At 42.9% G+C, this 24,737-nt stretch overlaps 1 protein-coding gene across 2 annotated transcripts; it reads right to left on the minus strand.

The window, feature by feature from the left end:
- LOC8060076 (chalcone synthase) lies at window positions 1,653-4,045 on the minus strand. Of its 2 annotated transcripts, XM_021461168.1 has the most exons (3): window positions 3,793-3,928; window positions 3,145-3,246; window positions 1,653-2,875 (listed from the first exon to the last, which is right to left on the minus strand). In XM_021461168.1, the coding sequence occupies exon 3, from the start codon at window positions 2,862-2,864 to the stop codon at window positions 1,848-1,850; it is 1,017 nt and encodes a 338-aa protein (XP_021316843.1). In that variant the 5' UTR covers window positions 2,865-2,875; window positions 3,145-3,246; window positions 3,793-3,928; the 3' UTR covers window positions 1,653-1,847. The 2 variants fall into 2 exon arrangements, with proteins under 2 accessions (XP_021316843.1, XP_002450661.1); XM_002450616.2 differs by lacking the exon at window positions 3,145-3,246 and having other exon boundaries at window positions 3,793-4,045.

The raw sequence follows: 24,737 nt of genomic DNA on the forward strand, positions 1-24,737 counted from the left end.
AATAGACAGATGATGTGGAAGGTGACAATAAAAAACCTAACTATCATATAATTAAAAAAAATCAACAATTATCTCTCTATATAAATATACAAGAACACACCATTGGTTTAATCTTGTAAAAACTAGCTAAATTGAGAAGCAAACATGTTGAGAGACATTATCCAACCATATTAAACAACCCCATCTAACCATATCAACAAATCAAGACAAAAAGCTAGCTATTCTTCTCTCTCACTCATGGTGAAACCCTAGATCCAAAAAGTGGCTCAAATTGAGCTAGAATGAGCAAATTGAGGCAATAGGGATATAAACTAACCTCTTTTAGCAACCTCCTTCCTAGAAATGAATATCAAAACCTCCTGTTGTATTTTGAGAAATCTAGCACTGTAAAATGGCATTCTATGGAGGGTGGGTGCGAGATACTATTCTGGTCGGGAATAGGAAAGGGGTATGTATACGGTGATGTACTCGGGCGGTGTGCTCAGTGATTCTGGCTGGCGAAGTGGTAACATTTCTGGCGGTTGACTTAAGCCAACCGCCAGTGTAAATGGAGCATTTGTACTGGCGGTTGGCTTAAGTCAACTGCCATAAATGTTTCCACAAGCGGCCGAAAATCTCTGACACCGCTCTATTTATACCACAAGCGCGTCGTAACGGGAACCGCATGTGATATAAAAAGGAGGCGCCAGCTATGAGCGTGATTGTACTGGGTATATCGCTGATGTCACACCGGGAGCGAGGCCTGCAGGCTATCGGGCTGGTGTCCACCGATACACATACTTGGGATTTGTGGTGTGTTGAGTGGGTGTTACACTGTTACCAATATCCGTACTCGGTAGTACAATTTAACACACACCAAGAAGTAGTGCGATCGAAAGGAATACTACAGATCGATTAATTGATGTCCTGTGGAGAGTACATCATGTTTGTTCGGTCACCGTCGTAGTCGTTCCTTATATCGGCATTTTTCACATAGAACTTTGGCGTGGCACTCTTAAATAACGTGAGCTATTCATTTGATTAGATTGGAGGACTAGAACTATTTATTATTTTCTAAAAGGTAATAGATAAAAATAAGTAAAGTTTTAGATATAAAATCTTTTTTAGATCTAATTGGTGCATGGATGATCTATTAGGTGTCATGGATCTTTTTATGCAACTTCAGATATAACATAATTTAATTATAATAAACATATTATTTTTTGATGCACTTGTTACATAGGAATGCAAAATAACGTGTGTGTATGCCAAACTTACATGCACGTATATGAAACTCTATAAACATTTTTCTGAATGTATGACCGGTTTTTAATTAATTAATTGTAATATCAAATATCATCAATCTTTATACATGATGAAGCCCGCCGCTAAAAGTTTATTTCTAATACCCCGTTGTTATTTGTGTTTTTCAATCTTATAATATGATATGTTATACGCATCATGACATGAAAGTGATAGTTGTTATTTTAGTTCTGCCATGAGAATAATAAAAAAAAGGACGTGATGAGAATCGCACAGAACAAAGGATGCAGCCGCATGTGCAGCAAGAACAAAGGAAGGCTGGAAGGGGCTGCATGCGCATCTATGTCTTTTATGATTAGAGGGATTTGTGAATATTTTTCCTTTTTTAATTAATTGATTGATTCAAAAAATTATAAAGATCAATGGCTTATATTTATTTGAGATATTACCTCCTACGAAGTAAAGAGTGTACAACATCAAACCATGCAAGTTTCAAGGTTTAATATGTGTCCAAGAAACATGAAATGCAAATAAAAAAGTAAGCTGATTTCAGTAAAGAAGGTAATAATAGCTGCCTAGCTGGATATGTCTTTGCGCATGATATGTTACACGGCAGCTTGACAATCGTAGGGTAGAGCACGGAGGACGATGGTCTCAACGGTGAGGCCAGGGCCGAAACCGAAGAGAAGCCCCCACTCGAGGCCTTCTCCTGGCGTGCGCCATGCGCGCTCCGCCGACCTCCGCCGCATCGCCTCCATGACAAGAATGACGCAGGAGCTGAGCGTGTTGCCATGCTGCCTCATGACCTCCCTCGACGCCTCCAGCTTCTCCGTCCTCAGCCCAAGCTTGGTCTGCACTCTGTCCAATATGTCCCTGCCGCCCGGGTGCACGACCCAGAACACCTCGTCGTTCCAGTCCTTGGCCACCCCGACGCGGTCCAGCGCCGCCTTGACGAGCCGCTCTATGTTGCTCGAGATGTGCAGCGCCACGTCCCGGTGGAGAGTGTACACTATCCCCTCCTCGTACAGCTTGGAGACCACCGCCTCCTCCGTCCCCGGGATGATGTCCTGGGACGCCGACACCATCTCGAACAAGGGACGCTCTTCGCCGGCCATGAGGTCGTCACCGGCAACAGCTCCGACGATGGCCGCGCCGGCGGCGTCGCCGAAGATGGCCTGCCCGACGAGGTTCCCCATGTGGGTCTCCGAGGGGCCGCGCATCGCCATGGTGATCACCTCGGAGCACACCACCAGCACCCGGGCGCCGGGGTTGTTCTCGGCGAGGTCCTTGGCGAGACGGAGCGCGATGCCGCCGCCGTGGCACCCGGCCTGGTACAGCATGAAGCGTTTCGTGGAGAGCGGAAGGCCGAGGAGCTTGACGAGCTCGAAGTCGGCGCCGGGCATGCAGCCGCTCACCGTCGTGCAGAAGACAAGGTGCGTGACGTCGGATGCCTGCCGGCCCCAGTCTTGAATCGCCGCCCGTGCAGCCGCCGATCCGAGCTCGGGTACCGTGGCGTTGGCGAGCTCCTGACGCAGGTCAAGCGAGGGAGCCTTGTAGGCAGTGATGCATGGGTTGCGCCTCAACAAGTCGTCAGACATGTACACATGCCTCTTCTCAATCATAGTCTTCTCACCTACTCACATGTTTATAGCAGCTCAATCAGTGTTCTGTACTCGTGAAGTGCTCAGTGACAGAACGTTCTGACAAATCGACGGGATCCAATTCTAAGCTCATGACCCCCACAAATTTCGCTACAAAATTCTGATTCTCATATATAAAAAAAGAGATTCTTCGATTCAAATAGTTTGTAAAGGTAAATCAAATGTATTGAACAAAGTACAATGGTATAACAACAAAGAAATGAAATAAATACTGGCAAAAAGATGCAATCAAATAGATAACCTGTGTAGTATATAGACAAACTTGCATCTGTTGCGCTAATAAACAAGGTTTTCTTCTAGTGTCTCCGCTTTAATCTTTTCTTTGAGCAGTTGAGAAAGAGAACTACACACAGAAATAGATTATGAGTTGCAGTTTAAAGAGAACTACACCTAGAATCCCGTATTTCTAGAGACAGGGTCCTTTTAGAAATCCCACATGGAAATTATTTTCAACTAGCAAGAACATGTGCGCTTCACTCAGATTCAATGAAAAAGTGCTATGAAACTACGATTTTTTGTCATGCAAAATCAAATAAAGGTTGCCTCTTAAATTCTTTCATCTTTAAGGTAGTGAGGGAAAAAAAAAAAGCTGAGCTCTGTAGATAAAGCTGAGCTCAGCATTGCCTCTTAAATAAAGATTGCCTCTTAAACAGAAGAGAGAAAAAAAGCTGAGCTCTGTAGATCTACAAGGAATACTATCGATAAACAGAAAGATTCCCTCTCACTGCATCCGAAATAAAATTTGCCATCCGGTATTTAATGTTGGATTAGTACGTAGTTGAAGGACTTAATTAAACTAAGAAAATATGAACTTGAAAACTCAGAATAAATAAGTATAATAATTAAAGTACGACGAGATACAAGAGGCGCTTGGATGGAGGGAACTTACAAATGTTTTTAAACGTGTCTTTTAGATTCATCATGTGATTGCAATTTGTAATCTCGAAATAGTAATCCGGGAACGACTTCTGCAGCCACACATGCTCCGGAACAGCGACGCCTAATCCCAATATTGTTGCTCGTCGTCTGCCGGTACAATGAGTATCGTCCTTGTCCCACCCATGGTCCATGCTAGCTATATATTGCAGTGGTATTGCGCTAGTAGAGATGTCTAGCTAGCTTCTTCTGTGAACACACGCGCATGCTGCCGGGTAAAATAGCTTTAAGAGGTCCTATTGTATATATAGCCACGGATGTTCACTTTTGCATATATGACCCATTAAGAAAATTCTGTTGGACCCTCAAAAAAATGTCATATTGCACTGTAGCAAAGGTGCGTGCTGTGGGGAGTCTGACGGTGGTTATAGGAGATGTAAATTGACTTGATATGCTCAGAGTAATAACAATATATACATCAAAAACAAACTTTAGAGAGGACTGTCTTGCACTTCCAGAAAATGAAATATCCTTTTGGGCTAGTAATTTCATTGAGCAGCCACTACTAAAATGGCGAAGTTCTCCTAGTGTTTTTATTTAGTAAAAAAACACTGCCACTAGTCAAAACACGAGGAAATCCTCACTATGAGGCATTTACTTGGAAATGTTTATACTAAATTTTAAATGCTAAAACACTAGGAGAATCCTACATCACTAGAAAAAATTATAAAATCTGGTTGTGAGCAAATTGAACCCCTAAGGCAAGCCTGTTCGCTTGACTGAAAATACTATTCGCTGATTTGCTATGAGAGAAACACTATTGAATGGCTGGCAGAATTATCAGATAATCTCAAGCGAACAAGCTACATGGTTGTATAAAAGCTTAAGTGCTAACCACTAGTACACAGAGGTACTATACAGTTGGTTCGCAACCCATTTCTACAGACGGTTTGGCGAACCCCATGCGCTGATGGCCTGTGGAAATAAATTTTTCCACAGCTGGGTATCTGAGAACCGCGTATAGAAATGCATTTCTACATACCGCCTGTAGACGGCTCACATAACCAAACCATCTGTGGTAAGATTTTCAAATTTCCCGCCAATTTCCAAATTTCCCACCAGGCCCTATTTTTAATATATATATATATATATATATTAATATATGCATACAACATATATATATATATATACATAATATTGAAATTCCTAAAGCCTAGTCGATCATGTCAACCAATGCAACATGCAATTCCTTTATATATACCACTACTTTCTACATAAATTTACATTAATTACAAACATCACAAATCAAGTTTTCTCTGTTTACATATATTAGAGGTTTCACATCTGAAACCTCTGCTCTAATAATCCGATCGAGTTAGCTTTAGCATACTAATATCTCTTAGCGCTCTGTACTCAGGTTTTACTAGGGTGCTGGTCCGATCGTGATATTTTCCTATGGTGGGAATGACTTCTCTCAAGAGGAAAGTGCAGAGGTCCTCAACTACGTTGTATAGAACACCTTGAGTCATGTTGTTTGCCTTTTCCAACTCATGTTGCTGCGGAGGAAGTTAGAAACATCATATATTTATAGTTCATAATACATGCTTAGCAACTACAAATGATACAACTATATAAGCGACTATTAGAGCATTACCTTACAAGGCTTTGTGACATATCTTCCGGTCTCTCTCATAAACTCGTAAACGTAAAATCCACAGTGGACCGATTCGACTGGTTGCTTGTGGCACAGTATAATGAAAAAGTAGATATTTATTAGTTACAACAACGTCTTATGCGTATTGTATGTATAAAACAAAGATAACTTGGTAAATTTTGGTACATACCGGCCATTTATAAAATAATCTCAATGACTGCCCCGCTTTTGATGACTCGCACCTTCCACCTTTAATCTTATAATATGTATAGGCCCTATGGTATCGAATATATTCCTCAAGTTATTCTGAAACTCTTATTAAAGTATGTATACATATTTAATCGGCTTACTGTTCAAAGTGTGTAATAAATTTTGCATAACTCGAAGGATCATACTCTGCGGAGTCTAGGACTAGCACACATCCTAGCCTAGGATTAATGAGGAGACAGATCCAGTGGTCCCTGAGAGAATCCAATTTATGATGCAAGTGCCCATTGGAATTACTAATACGACGTTGCATACAAAAGTACCCAAAGTTGTATAGGGCCATAACGCATTCCTGGTCTTGAAACTTGAGCAGTGCTAAGGCTATGTAGAGGTCGTATAGACATTCATAATTTTTTCGCTTTTCAGCTATGACCTTTGCACACTTAGCTGGATCCAAACCTTGTAAGGAGTCGTGATCATCTCTGATTCGAAATATTTTCTGCTCCTCACATATCTTCATCGGGCTCAGATACGCAACCCTTTTACTAGTATTTCTATCTGGATCCAAACCGTACTGCATCTCTTGCTGTTCAAAATTCATTCTGCAAGGCGCACTTGTATGTTAGATGTTAAAAATTGATGCAACTCATGAATAATAAGACAAGCTAGTACGAGTGGAACTTACAATGCAAACATGGTTACCAGCTGCACGTCTAGTCTCTAGAGGTTCATGATTAGCCGCAGGTCCTCGAAGGCAACGATTGCCATTGCATGGTCATTGTTGAATGCTTTTGGTGGTATATTCACATTGATTGTGTCGATGCCAATAGAAGCTGCTCTCATATACTAGTCATGCATTATTTTTATACCAACTGGGACCTTTCTGAGTTTGTCCCAGCTGAGTAAAGGCCTGCCGGGCTCATATTTAGTAGGGACGAATTTGTAATCATCTTTCATTGGTGTCCTGATATTTACAATAGGTGTTTCAGACCTTTTCACCTCCTTCTCGTGCTCTGCCAAGTCAACAATTTTTGACATGCGGCTCATTGCAATTCCTACCAAAAATAGGGTCATACCAGCAGTATTCTTCTTTGGCTCGTACATGAAAACCATTTTGGCCACCGAAAATTTTGATTTTTTTGGTGGTGGTGGTGTCTTCTCGTCATCTTTGGGTGGTGGTGGTGGTGTCTTATTGTCATTTTGGGTTGTGGTGGTGTAGAGGATTATGGTAGTGCTGATGGCAGCAAAGCTTGGGGTTTAGGTGATGGTGGTTGTTGGGGACTCAACCACGCCTTCCCTCCAGCTGTGTTAAAAGTATAAGAATACGACCCGATCACGATGACTGAACCTTCGTGCCCCTAACCTTCGTACAATATGGGGCGAAGGTTGAGGAAAAGTTAACGCTAATACAGTTTGACTTTGTGAGGCAAGTGTTCGGAGACCAACCCGACATAGAGGACTGAAAGTGATCGCCTATCCTTCGGACGTTGTTCGGCGAAGGTTACAGAGTCATAGACCAGGGCAAAGCAGAGAACCTCTTGGTGATGGGAGCTGACCCTTCGACAGCCGGATGGCGAAGGATTCCTAAGCTCCGGCGAAGGTTAGGCGTAGGATCAAGCTAGGTTAGGTCCAAAGTCCTGACATGTCGACCTGTAAGTTGCTTGGGGTAGAATTTACTCAGGTGACCTTGTGGGTTGACTATAGACTGCAGTGGCAGAATATGCTAGAATATTCCACCACCGTCATGGGGTATTTCTATAACAGATCCTGGTTCGAATCCGTGCCCTATATAAAGAGATTGTAATGCTCCTCTCGGAGTTAGTTGGAACTGATTTATTGAAGTGCTGTCTGTTCTAGGATTTCGAGCTCTTTCTTCCTTGTTTGCCAAGACGCTTAGGCCCCTTGCCGCGACGGGCGAGCGAGCTTGATGAAACTTCACCACTGAAGCAACCTCGACCTCTCCCAATAGTGGTGGAGTGGGTTTAGGTGATGGTGGCGAAGGTTGTGGTTTAGGTGATGGTGGCGGGGATGGTGGTTGAGGCATGATTTGTGAGGATGGTGGTTGCAAGATTGGAGAGGGTGGTGGACTAGTAAAAGATATGGGATGGGACAACTCCTGAGTCTGCGACACTTCTCAGGGTGATGGTTGTGGTAGCTTAGACAATAGGATGTCCCGTCGAAGCCAAAAATGAAATTCTTGATTGCTTGTCCTAGTTTCTCAATACCGTGAGGACCGAAACTGTCTAGCATGTTGTCCTTGTATCCTTGGACAACTCTTAGCACTTCCACCCTGCAGTAGTCCTCAGGAATCTCCCTACCATGGAACTGGCACTCCAGGATCACAAGTCCTGTGGCTACTTTCCTTGTACAATTATTGTTAAACTCGTACCTTATGACTAGGGAGCAAGGAACAGGACTATTGATCTTGTCAACTAGATAGCAGACCTTGTCTCCGATAGATGCAACACTGCTTGGGACGACCGGAGCTTGTTTTGTTGTTGTCGGGGTGACAACTAGCTGCATCTAAGACTGACCACTCAATTGGCTAGACATCACAGTCGCCAATCGCTGCATCAGCTTAGGAGGTGGATCGGAGACGATTTTAGACATCACCTCTTCGACTTCTCTCTCAGCCTCCTCCTTAAAATAATTAGACAATTCTTCCTTCTAGCGATCGGGTTTCCTATACATTCCATCCCACTCTGGTCTGAATCCTTCTTTCCATCCTTCTTTGGATGAGATGCCTCGTACACCACCAGGATGCTCTGGGTTACCTAGAGAAACAGTAAGGACATCCCTCTCTATGCTTAGCTGCCACCATGAAAACATTCTTCATAGGCTCTTTGACCATTGGGTTAGCAAATGACAATCTGAACTTGGCTTTCTTTGCTAGTACCCGAGCACGAACCCACCATGAGCCCATGCAACCAAGTTGGTTAGGGAGCATAGGCAAACCCTTAGCCCTCTGTGCTTTATCCTCTTGCTCCCATTGGGGAAGCTTGCGCTGGTAACCACCTATGCCTTTGTGGTGGTGGTACTTGTTCCTTTTTGCGAGCTTAGAGTTGGCTTCGCTCAAAACTTTAAACTCCTTAGTACTCCTCTGCTCTACAAACACTGCCCACTGACCAGCTGAGATTCTATACCTCTTTGTTGGGTCCAACCCTTTCTTTGCCCACTTCGAATTCAACTCGGACTTGTAATTCCTGAACATGATCACCCACTGCTTTAATTTATACTCCTTTACGAGGTTTTCTGAAACTAAGGTAAAACAAACCTCATAAGCAGCTTGTCTCACATTCTTGTGATTTCATTTTAGTCCACTTTTGCCCACTTCCTGACTGTGATGTCAAGATGGTCCCTAACTAAGAATCTGAGTGTGTAACGCCATTTAAGTAAGGCCTCTGGAGGAGCTAGGGGCTGCCCTGTCGCACTCACATCTATAACTCTAAACATTACTCTTGGAAACTGATTCAATCCTCTTTCACCTCATTTTCATCGTCGGCTTGGGTGCACCTTCATGTGTGAATTCTACCTGGGCTAGGATCTCTCTCAATTCTTTCAACTAAGATAGCACCTCCTATTCATGTCAAAATTAAACATATAAATCATTCTTCTGCATAGACCGAAGGGCATAAAAGTTAAAAATATTTAATTTTAGATGAGTAATTCACCTCATCCCCTTCTGGATTGTAATTGGGGTCACAAGCCGACTGGGCCTGCTGGCCAGCCCACCTCTCCCCCTCTCCCCTCTCCGACCGTGGGTGGGCTGGCCTAGCTACCTAGTCGGGGCACCTCTCCCTCTCTCCCTTCTCCGGCTGCGGGTGGGCTGGCCTAGCTGCCCAGGCGGCCTACCTCTCCCCCTTTCCCCTCTCCAAGAAATGCAAGGTGGCCCCGCCACCGCCCTCGCTCCCGGCGCTCCCTTTGTGCGCAACCGTAGCCGCAGCCTGCCCCTCACCATGCCCCGACACTCCCCCGTGCCCGACCGCCTGTAGCCGCGCCGCCGCCGGTGAGCCACGGCCGCACGTGCCCTCCCCTGCCTCCCCAACACCGCGCGCTCCCGCACCAGCCCCCGTGCGCAGCTGCCACCTCAATGCTGGTGAACTTACCTCGACGGGAAGGGAGATTTCGACAGCCTGTTGGTGTGGGTTTGAACAAACCGGCGCCTTTGGTGTTAGGATTTTTTGGGGGTCTGGGCACGACCATTGTATCGGTGACATTTCTACAAACGGTGGTCTTAGGAACTACCTGTACAAATGATTTACACAGGCAGTTCTCAATGCCAACTGCCTGTATAAATCAATTTCTATAGGCGGTGGTCAATGCCAACCGCGTGTAGAAATTGATTTATACACGCGGTAGTCATTGACCACCGCATGTAGAAACCTGGCCACAATTGGGCCGGCCCAGCAGGCCTCCATTGATCATTTCTGTAATGTTTTTTATTTTCTATATTTTTTGTAACACCTTTTTATTTTGTTTTTAGTTATATATTATTTGTATATTGATATTATAATATAATTATATTGTTTCTACATTATGTAATTATTTCTATATTCTTTATTTGTAACATAATTATATTGTTTATTGTTGGTACAAATTAACTTCACTTCATTAAATAGATTTTAAGTAGGATTATCCGCAAGCGCACATATATCATACCAGTGTCACATTTTATCTAGAGATTTTAAATATCGTATCCATAGGGAACAGTTGTGATGATGATAAAGTGTATAGACTTTAACCCTGCAATTATGCTATATCATATCAAGAAAAAGGAAAAAGCTAATGCATTCTCGTTCTAACTCTGCTAACTTTGAATAATATCGTCTTATTGGGCAAGTAACCCGAATAGGAGAAGAAACAGAGTATTCTCCTACTAAGCACCCATAAGCCTATCAGTCCTATCAACGAGATGTGGACTATAGAGGATTCAACGCAGCTATAAAGTCACTTGCGCGAGCTACCACAGTCCGGCTAATCAGGGGACATTCACAAGTAAACCTAGCCTAGGCACCACGCCTACACTACGAAATACTACTTCAACCAAGTAATGACCAAGATCAAAGCACTCAATATGAGATGTGAACTAAAGAACGAATAAGAACAAGTTGTTTACTTAAATTGGAATGGTAAGTACAAAAGTACCTCAGAACGCAGCTCCGGGCCAGGGAACTGAACCCAGATGAATACAGCCACGAAGAAGCGTCGACAAGCAGGAACTCCTCTAGAATCTCTACTCGTCTACTCAATCTCTCTAATCTCTAAACTAGACTAGATGTAGAAGAACTAGTCTCTCCTAATTGCTACATCTAGCTGAACTAGAACTAGATGAACTAGAACTAGATCAACTAGAGGGACCCTAACCCTAATTATGTAGAGAATATGAAGCACCGGGGTGTCGAATGCCTCTAGGGGGAGCCTTGGGCGTCATTATATAGGCCGAGGTGGAGTAGGGGGCAAGGAACCGCCACGTCATCGATCTGTGTCTTCATCTTGCGTGCACCGTCAGATCAAACCAACTTAACATCAACGTAGTGATACTTTGCTTGGCTTCCAAGGAAGCGTAGGAGGAAGACTCCAGAAGGCAGCAGCCAGATACCCAAGGGGGGCGCCGGTCGGCGCTAGGGTGGGGCCGGCTGGCTCCACCTTCTCTCCTCTGCAGGTCTTGTTCCTTCGTGTGTCTTCTAGACCCTTCCTGAACCTGATGACGATGTTTTCCGTCTCAGATAAGTTTTGTGGTAATTATGCACTAGAATCCCTCTTTTCAGCTTTTCTGAAATTAACCTTGGCAAATACAAAATATGCAAAACTTGTGGTCAGATACAACCCTAGACTAGTGTGCTTTTAGGTGTTCCCTTGTGTCTAAAGTTCTAATAAAAGTTGACATTATCGACCATCAACATTTATATAGGGCTTGTATATTGCTATTATATATTGTTTATATAATATTTTTATATTCTTTTATATATTGTTTATATAGGGTTTATATACTGTTACTATTTTTAGGGTTATTAGCTAGGGTTTTGTTTATATCGGGTTTATATATTTTTTATTATATTGTTTAGCTAGGATTTATGTTATCACTCGTACATGATGACAAATATAATCTAAGGAGCATAAATATAATGATGACAACATTTAAGGGTTTAGGGTACATATTATAATATTAATGGATTACATGATGAATCACAGATACAATCTAGGCCGCTACTATTCTTCCTTGTCCATCAGGGTGCACCTATGGCCAAGAACTCTGTGGAATGCTTCATTCAATATTTCTTATCTTCACATGATGGTCCACAAAGAGGGATATGTCGTTGAACTGGTTAAAATCCTCTAGGTCCGATACACCATCAACTCCTATTGCTTATTGCATTCCTAGAAAAACTACATGCTTCAGATTATAGGTACTTTTCTTCTCATTCTTAGAAAGGATCTGTTCAGCATAGAAAACCTGTGCAGCATGGTTTGCAAGGATCCATGGGTCATCTTTATATCTCACCTTACTTAGATCAAGAACTCTGACCCCATAATTATCCATTGTGACATGTTTATCTTCAACCCATTGACATTGAAACATGGGCATCTAAAATGTACCATAGTCTAGTTCCCATATGTCCTCGATGAAGCCAAAGTATGTAATAATATCACCAGTTTCATCGTCTATGGCCTCGCATCGAACACCACTATTTTGTGTCATGCTCTTTTTGTCCTTGGACTTGGTATGAAATGTGAATCCATTTATGTCATAGGTTTGCCATGTTGTGACTTGGCATGATGGTCCAGATGCCAAAGTCGTGATGGTTTGTTTCTCAATTGTTTCCCCATATGGAATGTTCTACTCCCTTAGCCATGTGTAATACTATTTCTTGTGTTCCTTCATTACCCAATCATCTGTTGCCTAGGATTATATTCTCGAAGCTCATTCATGTGTTGCTTGATCAAATGCTGCATTATCGAGAGCTATTGTAAGATGTTGTGATGTGCCTCAAGGACTGTACTGTAATTTGGTGGGATGAATGATTTCTGTCTAATCCTCCCACTTCCATGCAGCCTACCCTCATGTATTGACAGAGGCAAACCTATTGCAACCTGGTCTTTTAGGACACTGTTGCAGAATGGTCCTCCGAACTCAATCGCCTCTTCGGTACAGTACTCCTCTATCATGGATGCCACAAGACGAGCATGAGTTGATACATAGTCATTTAGTATTGACATGAAATGCTCGTACGTCCACATTTCATGCAGGAACATGGAACCCAATGCCTAAATTTGTGGAACCAAGTGCACCACAAGGTGCACCATGATATCGAAGAATGATGAGCGAAAACACATCTCAAACTGTGACACTGTCTCCACTGCGAATTCCTGAAGGGATTCCAACTCATCGTGGTCAATTACCTTTTGTGTGATCTTATTGAAAAAGTAGCATAATCATGTGACTACCATCTTTAAGAACATTGGATTTATAGTGCCTTATTGCATTACGGAGGAAAGTAGTCAGCATGATATGACAATCATGTGAATTGTAGTTAGTGAGTGCAAGGTCTTTATTGACACAATACTTTGTATGCTAGAGCAAAATCCAGATGGGACTTTCAAACTCTTCAACCACTCACACATTGTATGTTTCTCATCCGTGTTGAGGTTGTAGCTTGCTGCTGGGAGATGGTACTTCCCATTTTCTTGACGAACAGGATGAAGCTCTTTTTTATGCCTAACTGCACCATGTTGAAGCATGAATTGAGTCCTTCCTTTGTCTTGGTCTTGATGTCTATCATGTGCCAATTAGGCTTTCGAACATATTCTTCTAGATGTGCATACCTTCGATCGCGTGTTGTACATCCAAGTCTTTCCAGTATGGCAAATACTCGAAGGAAATGTACTTCTTCTTGAATGTTTCCCATGGAGTTGATTTGACATCCTTTCTTGTTTTCCATCCTTTGTCTTCTTTCTGAATACAAATTTAATGTTGCTCACTATTTTGAAAACTCTCTGGCCTTTGCTATTACCTAATAGTGCATCTAAGTTCCTTTCATCATTATTGTCGAAGTACTTATCCATCTTTTTTAGGTGGTACCTGTGTCCTTTCGATACGAAGTGTCTGTGCCTCATATACACTTAGATGCATTAAGGGACACGTAGTGGGTTCCATCTATGCACACCATGCAACCAACATCTCCCTTGAATTGCCCTGATAATGTGAAGAGAGCAGGGTAATCGTAGGTGATAACAAAAATAATTGCTCTCAACTTGAATGAATCTTTGCGGTACTCAACCAACATTTTAACACCTTTTTCCCATAACATTTTCATCTCATCCATCAAGGGCTCCAAGAAAACATCGATGTCAACTCTAGGTTCGACTGGTCCAGAGATAAGTATGGTTAGCAAAAGGTATTTTCGCTTCTGCATCAACCATGCAGGAAGGTTGTAGATGGTGAAAATCACCGGCCATGTGATGTGCTTGTTGCTCCTCTCAGCAAATAGATTCATTCCATTGGTACTTAGTGCGAACCTAACATTTTTTGGTTCGCTAGAAAAGTCTCGGTGGTTGTCATTGAAATCTTGCCACTACTTTCCATAGGCTGGATGGCGAAGCTTGCCATCATTTTTGCGCTCATCGGAAGCATGCTAACTCATAAGTTTTGCATCATCAGGGTTAGCAAACAAACTCCTCAGTCGATCTATCACTAGAAGGTACAAAGTAGGAATCTTTTTCTATGCATAATAGTCAACCTCTTCTTTATCTTTGCTGGTGGGTTTTGAACTCTACTCCTGTTCTTTTGGGCCTGCTTTCACTTCTTTCCTGCATTACACATGGAGGCAGCACACTCTTCCTCTAGATAGTCTTTATTTGTCTTGTACCGACTTAGGGTTTTAGTTTTGGTGATCAAGACACCATAAAGGGTGTGATCACATTTAGGATAGATAGCCGTACTATAAAGTGGGGAATTCTTTGGCTAAGCGGTTATCATGTGCCACTAGGTGTCATTGTTCATGTGCATGCATTTAGAACCTAGTGAGCTAACTTAACTCCTTCAAAGAAAATGATTGTGAAAATGCTAACACAAGTGCACATGTTGGTTTACACATTTTGGTGTTGGCACACTTTGAGAAGGAGGTGGAGTTTGATGGGTAGAGAGAGGATGGAGTTTGAAAATGCTAACACAAGTGCACATGTTTGGTGCTTTTTTGAGAAAATGAAGTGCATATTTTCTATTGCGCCGATGGGAAATTTGGAGAAGTTGTGGGAGTGTTTCTTGCACCGGACGCTAGCCCAGAGGCACCGGACGCTGGGCCTACGCGTCCGGTGTGCTGTGGTGCTCGGCTCGGCTAGGGCTAAGCACCGGACGGTGAGCACCGGAAGCAGGGTAGCTCCTGTTCATGTGTCCGGTGCTATCTGACTTTTGCGAGTAAGCCTAACTGAGAGCACCAGACGCTCAAGGTGCGTCCGGTGGGGAGCGTCCGGTGACCGCGCGTTTTGCAGACCTCTCTAGGTATGAGACCGGTGAGCACCGGACGGTCCGGTGCTCAGCGTCTGGTGACCCTTTGAGCTTGCATACCTCCTTGAGTTTAAGTCCGTTGAGGACCGGACGAGTCCGGTGTGGACTCACTGAGAGTCCGGTGCTGCGGCCACAGAGAGACTCACGTTGACTGCAATGGTTGGATTTCTAATGGTCAAATTCAGGGCACTGGACGATGTCTCAATAGGCACCGGATGCGTCCGGTGTAACATGAACAGCGTCCGGTGGCCCCGTTTTCTGCCAGTGAAAGAGCCAACAGCTCTATTTGTTTGAGGGGCTTATAAATAGTTGTTGGCCGGCTTAGGGCTCATCCCCTTTGGCATTCTAACTTACTTGACATCCTTGTGAGCCTAAGCAAACTCCTTCCACTCATCTCCTTCATAGATTATTCATCTTTGTGAGATTGGGAGTGATTCCTAGTGCATTTGCTTGAGTGATTGCATCTAGTGGCACTTGGGGATCGTTCTAGCTACGGTTTTCTTGTTACTCTTGGTGGTTGCCGTCACCTAGACGTCTTAGAGCAGCGGAGGAGCTTTGGCACGAGTTGGTGATTGTTCGTGGCCATCTCTCGGTGATTGTGAGGGGTTTTGTGCCTAACCCGGCGGAGAGCCAAAGGCAACATTAGTGGATTGCTTGTGTCATTGAGCTACCTCACTTGTGGGTAGGTTCTTGTGGTGTCCTAGTGAGGACGAGGTTCGTGCTACACCTCTTAGCCACCGAACCACCAAGTGTTGGTCGACACAACGGGGACGTAGCGTGCCGGCAAGCACGTGAACCTCGTGAGAAAATCGTGTGTCTCCATTGTGATTGTACTTTGGATTTCTTCCGGTGATTGGACTTCATATTATTGTGATTGGTTCATCTCCTACACGGCGGTATAAATATCTCTTCCTCCCCTTTTACTTACCGCAAAGTAGTGTAACTAGTTTATTTGCTAGTCTTGCCTTGTGTAGCCTAGTTCACTAGTGTAGCTTGTAGTGACATAGCTCTTGTGTGCCTAGTGATCATACCAACTAAAATTGTTGGATAGGTGGCTTGCAAACACCCCTTTAGAGCTAGAGAAAAAGCCTCGCTTTGTTATTTACTAACCTCTTGCTCTAGTGAGTTTGTAGATTTTTTAAATAGGCTATTCAACCCCCCTCTAGCCACATTAGGACCTTTCAGCGGTTCTCTTAAAAAACCGCCTATAGAAATATGATTTTTAATTTCTTAAAAATTTCAATTTCAAATTATTTATACATGATTTCTACATGCAGTTTTGTTAGGAAAACAGCCCCGTGAAAATCAATTTTCACTAGCAGTTTTCTTAAAAAACCGGTGGTAGAAATGCTCTATTTCTAATGGCGGTTTTGTTTGGAAAACCGCCACTAAAAATTGATTTTCACATGCGATTTTTAAGTGAGCCCCGCCAATTTCTTTTAACAGATATTTTTTAATTGAAACCGTCTGTGAAACATCCACCGTCAGCATAGAGCTTTTTATACTAGTGAATTGCACAGTTTATCTTTAATTTGTGAGACAAATTTTTTGAGACTAGTTAATTCACGATTGGATAATATTTGTTAAATACAAACGAAAATATTACAATACCCATTTTGTAAATTTTTTTGAACTAAACAAGGCCTAGGAAGAGTTACAAAAGTTACAAAGCTCTTCCATGTGGAGGGATATGTGGCCGGTGCAGACAGATTGCAAAAGAAATTGAAAATCCTGCATGCACGGTGGCGACGGGCATGCAATAGTCTGAGGCAAGGGCTTCATGATTTTAGGGCTAGAGCACTATAGGAAAACTCATTTCAATACGGCGAAGAAAATCAAGCGATGGTGCAAGACAGTCGCGGTTCACGGCGCAAAAAAGAACTAAAAGCAGAAAGCTAAGAATACCACTAAAACTAGGAGAGCAAAAGAAAGCGACGGTCTGGGTCGTTCAATGGAACCACGCCCGCTACTACGAGCAAGCACGGGAGCACCACGACATTTGCCTGATTAGGGTTTGGTTTCATATCGTTCCCCCACAGCGAGACATGGGATCTAGGGCTTTGTTTAGTTCTCAGCAAATCCGAAATTTTTTCAAGATTTCCTATCACATCGAATCTAAAGGCACATACATGGAGTATTAAATATAAATAAAAATAATAATTAATTACACAGTTTCTCTATAATTTGCGAGAAGAATCTTTTAAGCTTGGTTACTTCATAGTTTGATAATAATAACACATACAAACAAAAATACTACAGAGTTCCGAATTTTTTTAAAGGGAACTAAACAATGCCCTACTACGCGTGTTCCACAAGCTCTATTATTTCCATGTCTTGTGGTGGGTGGGAGTGGGACTGCCTGACGGCACAGCGAGCAAGACTGCACGACACGTGCCGACAGCTGTAATTTGCGAGACGAATCTTTTGAGCATATTAGTTCATAGTTGGACAATAATTAACACATATAAACAAAAGTGCTACAATGTTTCAAATTTTTTCAAAGGGATCTAAACAAGGCTCTACTGTGCGTGTTCCACAAGCTTTATTATTTCCATGTCATGTGGTGGGTGGGAGTGGGACTGCCTGACGGCACAGCGAGGTGGCCTGGACGACGCGTGCCGACAGTTTGGTTGTAATTTGCGAGACGAATCTTTTGAACCTAGTTAGTGTCGACGAAAGCTAGTCGGCAGTCTACCTTGGGGTATACCCACGGTAGTAGTTTATCGGTAGACGGTGCGCAAACTACGAACTCGATGGTGACGCAAGACACGGACAAGCTTTTTATCCAGGTTCGGCCGCCGAGTTGGCGTAATACCTACGTCCTGCGTCTGGTTGTATTGATTTGTGTTGAGAGAATATGATATATGACTTGTCCTCTAGGGACCTCTGCCCCTCATTATATATCCTGAAGGGACAGAATTACAAGCAAAGTATCCTATTTGGTACAAAATCTTGTAGCCTTGCGGTGCACGCCGACCAGTCGTGCGCCGCACGTCTTCATCTTGTGGGCCGAGCCACCTCTGATGGTGCGGCCCATATAGGCCCATGAGGGTATAGGGGTTTATACCCCCACAGCTAGTCCCCGAGCACCATGTATTATGATGTAACACGCCGTCTTGAGCTTCTTCGATCAGTGAAGCTTGACGTCTTCAATAAGTAGGAAAGTCGCCCAAACAGTTGCAACGGTATTTTGACCAACTCAAAAGACAGTTGATCAACATTGACATCAAAGAAGCAGGTTGTTCGAAGAATGCATGGTGCTCCAAATTAAAAAAGATTTCTTTCCTGGTGAAGTGTGCCCACTTTACTTTTCTGAAAAGTATAGACCTCAAAAAAGCAAGCATATTCACCGCAAGGTGAAGTGTGCCCACTTAGTCCCCGAGCCTGGTAGTAGGTGACGTAGGCACGTGGTGCCAGGGTCAAAAGAAAATTCCCCAAAGTAGTTTTGAGACTGAGATGCATCGCTAGATGCATCGTACCGATGTAGTCCCCGAGCTTGCTGGAAGGCAAAGTATGAGCCTTGTAGCAAGGTCTAAAAAATTGAATTTACCAGTCCCCGAGCATATCATGCTCGTCTGCAATTGAATAGACTAATCGACCAGTCTCCGAGCATATAACGCTCGGTGGTCGGTACAGTCCTCGAATTCTCAAATTGGTGGGCTGGTCGACCAGTCCCCGAGCGTATAGTGCTCGGTGGTCGGTGCAGTCCCCAAGTTCTTAAATTGGTGAGCTGGTCGACCAGTCCCCGAGCGTATAGTGCTCGGTGGTCGGCACAGTCCCCGAGCACGGCGTAGGGACCGGTGGACAAGTCCCCGAGCGTGGTTGGGAACGTAAACGTGCTCGGTGGTCGGCACAGTCTTCGAGCACAGCATAGAGAGTAGTCGTCAAGTCCCCGAGCGTGGTTGGGAACGTAAACGTGCTCGGTGGTCGGAGCAGTCCCCGGGCACAGCGTAGGGAATAGTCGACGAGTCCCCGAGCGTAGCTTGTCGACTGGGCCAAACCCCTGAAAAATAAATATAAAGAATAGGTAGTACATGATGTATAAATAAACTTTAGATAAAAAATCAGTACTGAGATAAGTTTTAGATTTTTTATTATAAAATTAGCACGAGTAGTTAATTCATCCTAGAGCTTGTACCAGCTCTGGTCTAGCCAACAATCAGCATGAGGTGCGGAACCTAGGCATGCGTAGGATTGTCAGCCACGTCAGAGAGTACTGCCGACCACCTGGAACGCAGAGGGCGGATCTCGTGCACGTGTGGGGAGGAGTCGGAGACAGTACCGGCTCTGGAAAGCTCGTGTAGGAGAAAAAACTAGTCGGCTAAAAAAGTTCTTTTGAAGAATAATAATATTAAAAATATTATGCCAAAAATAAATAAGATATTAGAAGTGTACTTATCTTTGGATAAAAGTCTAGTCGGTGACGACAAAATTGTCTGGCCCTCGAGCTTTTGGACTTGTTATCGTGACGGTGGTCGCGGTTGTCGTAGCGCCGTTCTTCGCGGCGATTATTATTGCGACTCGTGGTCAGAGCAAGTAGGCCAAACAACTTGGTTGATAGGCTGAGCAGGTCGGTGTCGTCGATCTGCCTCCCTTTGTAGCAAAGAAGCGGGTGACGCGTTGTCGGCGTGGTCGGAGACGTTGCTGGAGTAGTTGGAGTCGTAGCCAGCGTGGTTGAAGCCGCCGCCGACGTCGATGAAGAAGTGGTTGGCGCAGATCGGATCTACACCTCCTCCGTGGTCGTGGCGGTGAAGCTGTTGAAGCTGACGGTGAACGTGAAGCCGCCCGCCATGGCCGCGAAGTCGGGGATGATGGCCATCTTGTTCGCCGGAAAAGTTGCACGCACACCCCCTACCTGGCGCGCCACTGTCGACGAAAGCTAGTCGGCAGTCTACCTTGGGGTATACCCACGGTAGTAGTTTATCGGTAGACGGTGCGCAAACTACGAACTCGATGGTGACGCAAGACACGGACAAGCTTTTTATCCAGGTTCGGCCGCCGAGTTGGCGTAATACCTACGTCCTGCGTCTGGTTGTATTGATTTGTGTTGAGAGAATATGATATATGACTTGTTCTCTAGGGACCTCTGCCCCTCATTATATATCCTGAAGGGACAGAGTTACAAGCAAAGTATCCTATTTGGTACAAAATCTTGTAGCCTTGCGGTGCACGCCGACCAGTCGTGCGCCGCACGTCTTCATCTTGTGGGCCGAGCCACCTCTGATGGTGCGGCCCATATAGGCCCATGAGGGTATAGGGGTTTATACCCCCACAGTTAGTCTATAGTTGAAGAATAATTAACATAAACAAACGAAAGTGCTACAATGTTCCGAAAATTTTTCGAAGGGAACTAAACAAGGCCCTACTACGTGTGTTCCATAAGCTATATTATTTCCATGTCTTATGGTGGGTGGGAGTGGGACTGTCTGACGGCACAACGAGCTGCCCTGACGACGTGTGCCAATAGTTTACCTGTAATTTGCGAGATGATTTTTTTGAGCCTAGTTAGTCTATAGTTAGAGAATAATTAACACAAACAAAACGAAATGTGCTACAGTGTTCCAAGGGAACTAAACAAGGCCCTACTACGCGTGTTCCACAAGCTCTATTATTTCCATGTCTTGTGGTGGGTGGGAGTGGGACTGCGTGATGGCACAGCGAGTTAGCCTAAATGACGCGTGCCGATAGTTTGCTTGTAATTTGCGAAATAAATCTTTTGAGTCTAGTTAGTCTATAGTTAAACAATAATTAACATATACAATCAAAAGTGCTACCGTGTTCAAAAAAAATTTCGAAGCGAACTAGACAAGGCCCTCTTACATGTGTTCCACAAGCACTATTATTTCCATGTCTTGTGGTTGGTGGGAGTGGGATTGTCTGACGGCACAACGAGCTTGTTCCAAAAAATTTCGAAGAAAACTAAACAAGGCCCTACTAGGCATGTTCCACAACCTCTACTATTTCCTTACCTTATGGTGGGTTGGAGTGGGACTGCCTGATGGCACAGCGAGCCAGCCTGGACGACGCGTGCCGAGACACCCATAACCCCGCCGCTCGTCCCCTGTCGGACACAAGACTAAGGCCTTATTTAGTTCCAAAATTTATTTGGTTTTAGGTAATATGTACTTTCATTTTTATTTGACAATTATTATCTAATCATAGATTAACTATGTTTAAAAGATTTATTTCACAATTTATAGATAAACTGTATAATTAATTTTTATTTTCGTCTATATTTAATACTTTATACATGTACCATAAAATTCGATGTAAGAGGAAATCTTTTCGAAACCAGGTGCTGCCACTCTCATTTATTAATATGCATAGCTCGATTTTTTCCAGATGGATTAATCAGATACATGTGACGTGATGTAACCAAGGCCACAGTCACACTGACACGCACCAACCGACACAAATTTAATTGGGCCTGGCCTGATCGGTACAGCTAAGTTTAAATTTTTTTACAAAATAGACATTATAGTATTTTTTTGTATTTAATAAATATTATCTAATTATAAATTAATTAGGTTTAAAAGAATTGTCTTACAAATTATAAGTAACTAAACTATATAATTAGCTATTTCTTTTATCTATATTTAATGCTTCATATATATACCGTAAGATGTGATAGATAATCTAAAAAATTTTGTAAAATTTTTTAAAACTAAACCGAGCCTAATTTTAGCCGACTGCCGCTGCTGCGTCTGCTGTGTTACAGCAAAGCTAATAATATAGCCTGTCCTTAGCTTTAAGGATATTTACGGCTTATTTCTTACGAATACAGTAGTTATCTTTGCTATTAAAATATAATTCACTTTGTCTCTATCACGGAGCTTATTGATTTATATGTGTCTAGGGCCTTGTTTAGTTCCCAAAATTTTTCAGAATTTTCCGTCACATTGAATCTTGCTACACATGCATGAAGAATTAAATATAGACGAAAACAAAAACTAATTATACAGTTTACCCGTAAATCGCGAGACAAATTTTTTAACCCTAATTAGTCTATGATTGGACAATATTTACCACAAACAAACGAAAGTGCTACAGTAGTAAAATCCAAAAAAATTCGCGAACTGAACCAGGCATAAACCGCCTATAAGTTTACAACCTGATTCTTCCTTCTCTCTCCTCTCCTATTCTCTTTCCTTCACCTTAACATTTAGGTTGCTTGTATCATGTTATTATACATTCTCTTACTAATGTGTACTAACTCCGTCTCAAAAAAATACAACTCTTAGTTCTATGCCATGTAGGGTGGTTCACTTTTGATCAATTTCTAGTCAGTAATATTTATATTTATAGCTCTAAATTAATTTAAAATGAAAATGCATTGCATAATCAATCTAATAATATTTATTTGGTATCATAAATATTGATATTTTTTATCTACAAATGGTTAAACTTAAAGTACTAAAATGTATACCCTACTAGAACTATATTCTTTCGGTGACAAAGGGACTATGTGTGTTTGAGGCTATGCTCCTAGAGCATGCAGATTGACACACACCAACCGACACACAACAACCCACCAATTCCTCGTATACTAGAAATAGACTAGCCACATTGGTCAAGTTTAGAGTCATGGTTTAGAGTTTAGATTTAGCTATTTGGGACTTAAATAGCCCTAAAGTATCCAAACACGAGGGTTAGATTGGGATCCCACCCAAAAAACTATCCCTCCAAAGAGGTATCTATTTGGGCTATTAGAGGCTATTTGAAGTGGGACCCATAGGAAAAGGGATCACCTCTGTCATACGGGATCCCCACGCACGACGCCTCTCAACCGTGGCCCCTCTCGGTTACTAGCACCGCCTCCTAGCTCGCCTCCCTGCCTGCCAACCGCGCCGCCACCTCCAAGCCACGCCACCGCCTCCCATCAATGGCAAAACGGCTTGTAAGGTATCATATGGAGCAATGAAAAAATGGCGCCGCCAGTGTTGACGGTCCTAAAGTATCAAATATAATCAGCAAATAAATAAAGAAAAGGATCTAAATGCAACCGACATCCAGACTTAGGGTTTTATCTGACAGAATTCCATGAGTTTTGGTTGTCTATTTATGCAGGGGGGTTATCAGGAATTATGGAAGAAAGGCCCACACGTCGGGTTTACATAGAGATATTAACGTGCCGCGCAATTATCCTACATCTAGAAGAGTCCAGAAGCCACGGGAACGAACGGGAGACCGGACGGGCTCGAGGGCAAGGCGCCCGCCATCCCCCCTTGGGCGCCCGCCCTGGCCTCGGGGCCAATCAGCTTCAACTTCGCGGATTATGCTCCACCGACCTAAAGGATCAAGAAAAACCGTGCGATTAATGTCGGTTTGATCCGACGGCCCACATTCACTTGGAAGGACTATATAAGCAGACCCCCTAGCCCCTGGAGGAGAGGACCTCTGAACCCTAATTCATTATTCATCATGGTAGAAGAAGCCTCTGATCAAGCCCTAGAGCCACCACATCAATTAGATCTCTAGTTTAGCATAGCTACATAGGATTAGAACTAGAAGGAGTCAATCTTCGATTGGTTTCTGGATCTGTCAAGAGGATTCTTGGTAATTCTCTATTGTTCTTCAATTGTTCATCTTTGTTCTTCAATATTATGAATATGACTTTGTTCTACTTCAATATATTGATTATGACTTTGCTATACTTGTTTATATTCGCAATTATATTGTTCTTAGTTTATCATAGTTATATGCTTGGCTTAGTTAGATTGGAATTATATACATGTTTAGGATCGTATAGCATTTATCCATGTGTACAGTGGGTAAATGATAAGTATTGTGTAGGCGTGGTGCCTATACCGTATTTATCTGCGATTGTACCCTATATGCCAGATCGCGGGGTAGTTCATGGTAGTGACAGCTCCATTGATTCTTATATAGTCCCCCTCTCGTGTATAGGGCTGGCAGAGCAACATTATTACAAGGGAGTGATTGTTATATTTCTCATCTTCCTTGATAATATCACTATGCATGGGCGTAGTCCTGTCTCGCAATGATTGCCAAGTATAATTGCACTAACTATGATATACTAGACTGTATAGTTGAGAATAACTTAGGAAATATTCTTGTAGTTCGTCCTAATTCCATGCTAATGACTTGCTAGAATATCTATTGAGGTGCTTATCATATTTATATGTGGCTAAGTTATGCTGATCAGATTAATTATCTTTGTCACCATTCATACTTTATCTATATTTTATGTGACATTTATCCCTGTATGAAAGAGATAGATAAATGCTCGCAATTATACATGCAATGATAGATACTCAATTCTATATTCCATTCCATAATCAACATTGATGTTTAGCAATCCCTTTCCAGTGGTAAAAATATAAATAACGATACCTGGAATACTTCCTGGTTAAAGTGCTATATAGGTATTAATCTGTGCGCTTGCAGATCTCATTTATTATTTATTTAGAAGAGCAATTGCATATTTTAATACCGCGTCTCTTATGTCATGCTGGGGATGACAACTTAGCTTAAGTAGCATGAGGGATAGGTTTGGCATTTTTGGCGCCGTTATCAGAATTAGAAAATTAAGTCTACTTTTGGTAGTGACGTTAAGAATGCCCAACAAGCA

Source organism: Sorghum bicolor, chromosome 5 (assembly GCF_000003195.3).
Source record: "Sorghum bicolor cultivar BTx623 chromosome 5, Sorghum_bicolor_NCBIv3, whole genome shotgun sequence".
NCBI classification, from domain to species: Eukaryota; Viridiplantae; Streptophyta; class Magnoliopsida; order Poales; family Poaceae; genus Sorghum; species Sorghum bicolor.

Bases quoted from the DNA above. Each gene is read 5' to 3' on its own strand.
- LOC8060076 (XM_002450616.2), bottom strand. From the start codon at position 3,973: ATGGACCATGGGTGGGACAAGGACGATACTCATTGTACCGGCAGACGA. The intron at 2,876-3,792 runs GTAAGTTCCCTC...ACATGTGAGTAG, and splicing joins AGACACGTTTAAAAACATTT to GTGAGAAGACTATGATTGAG.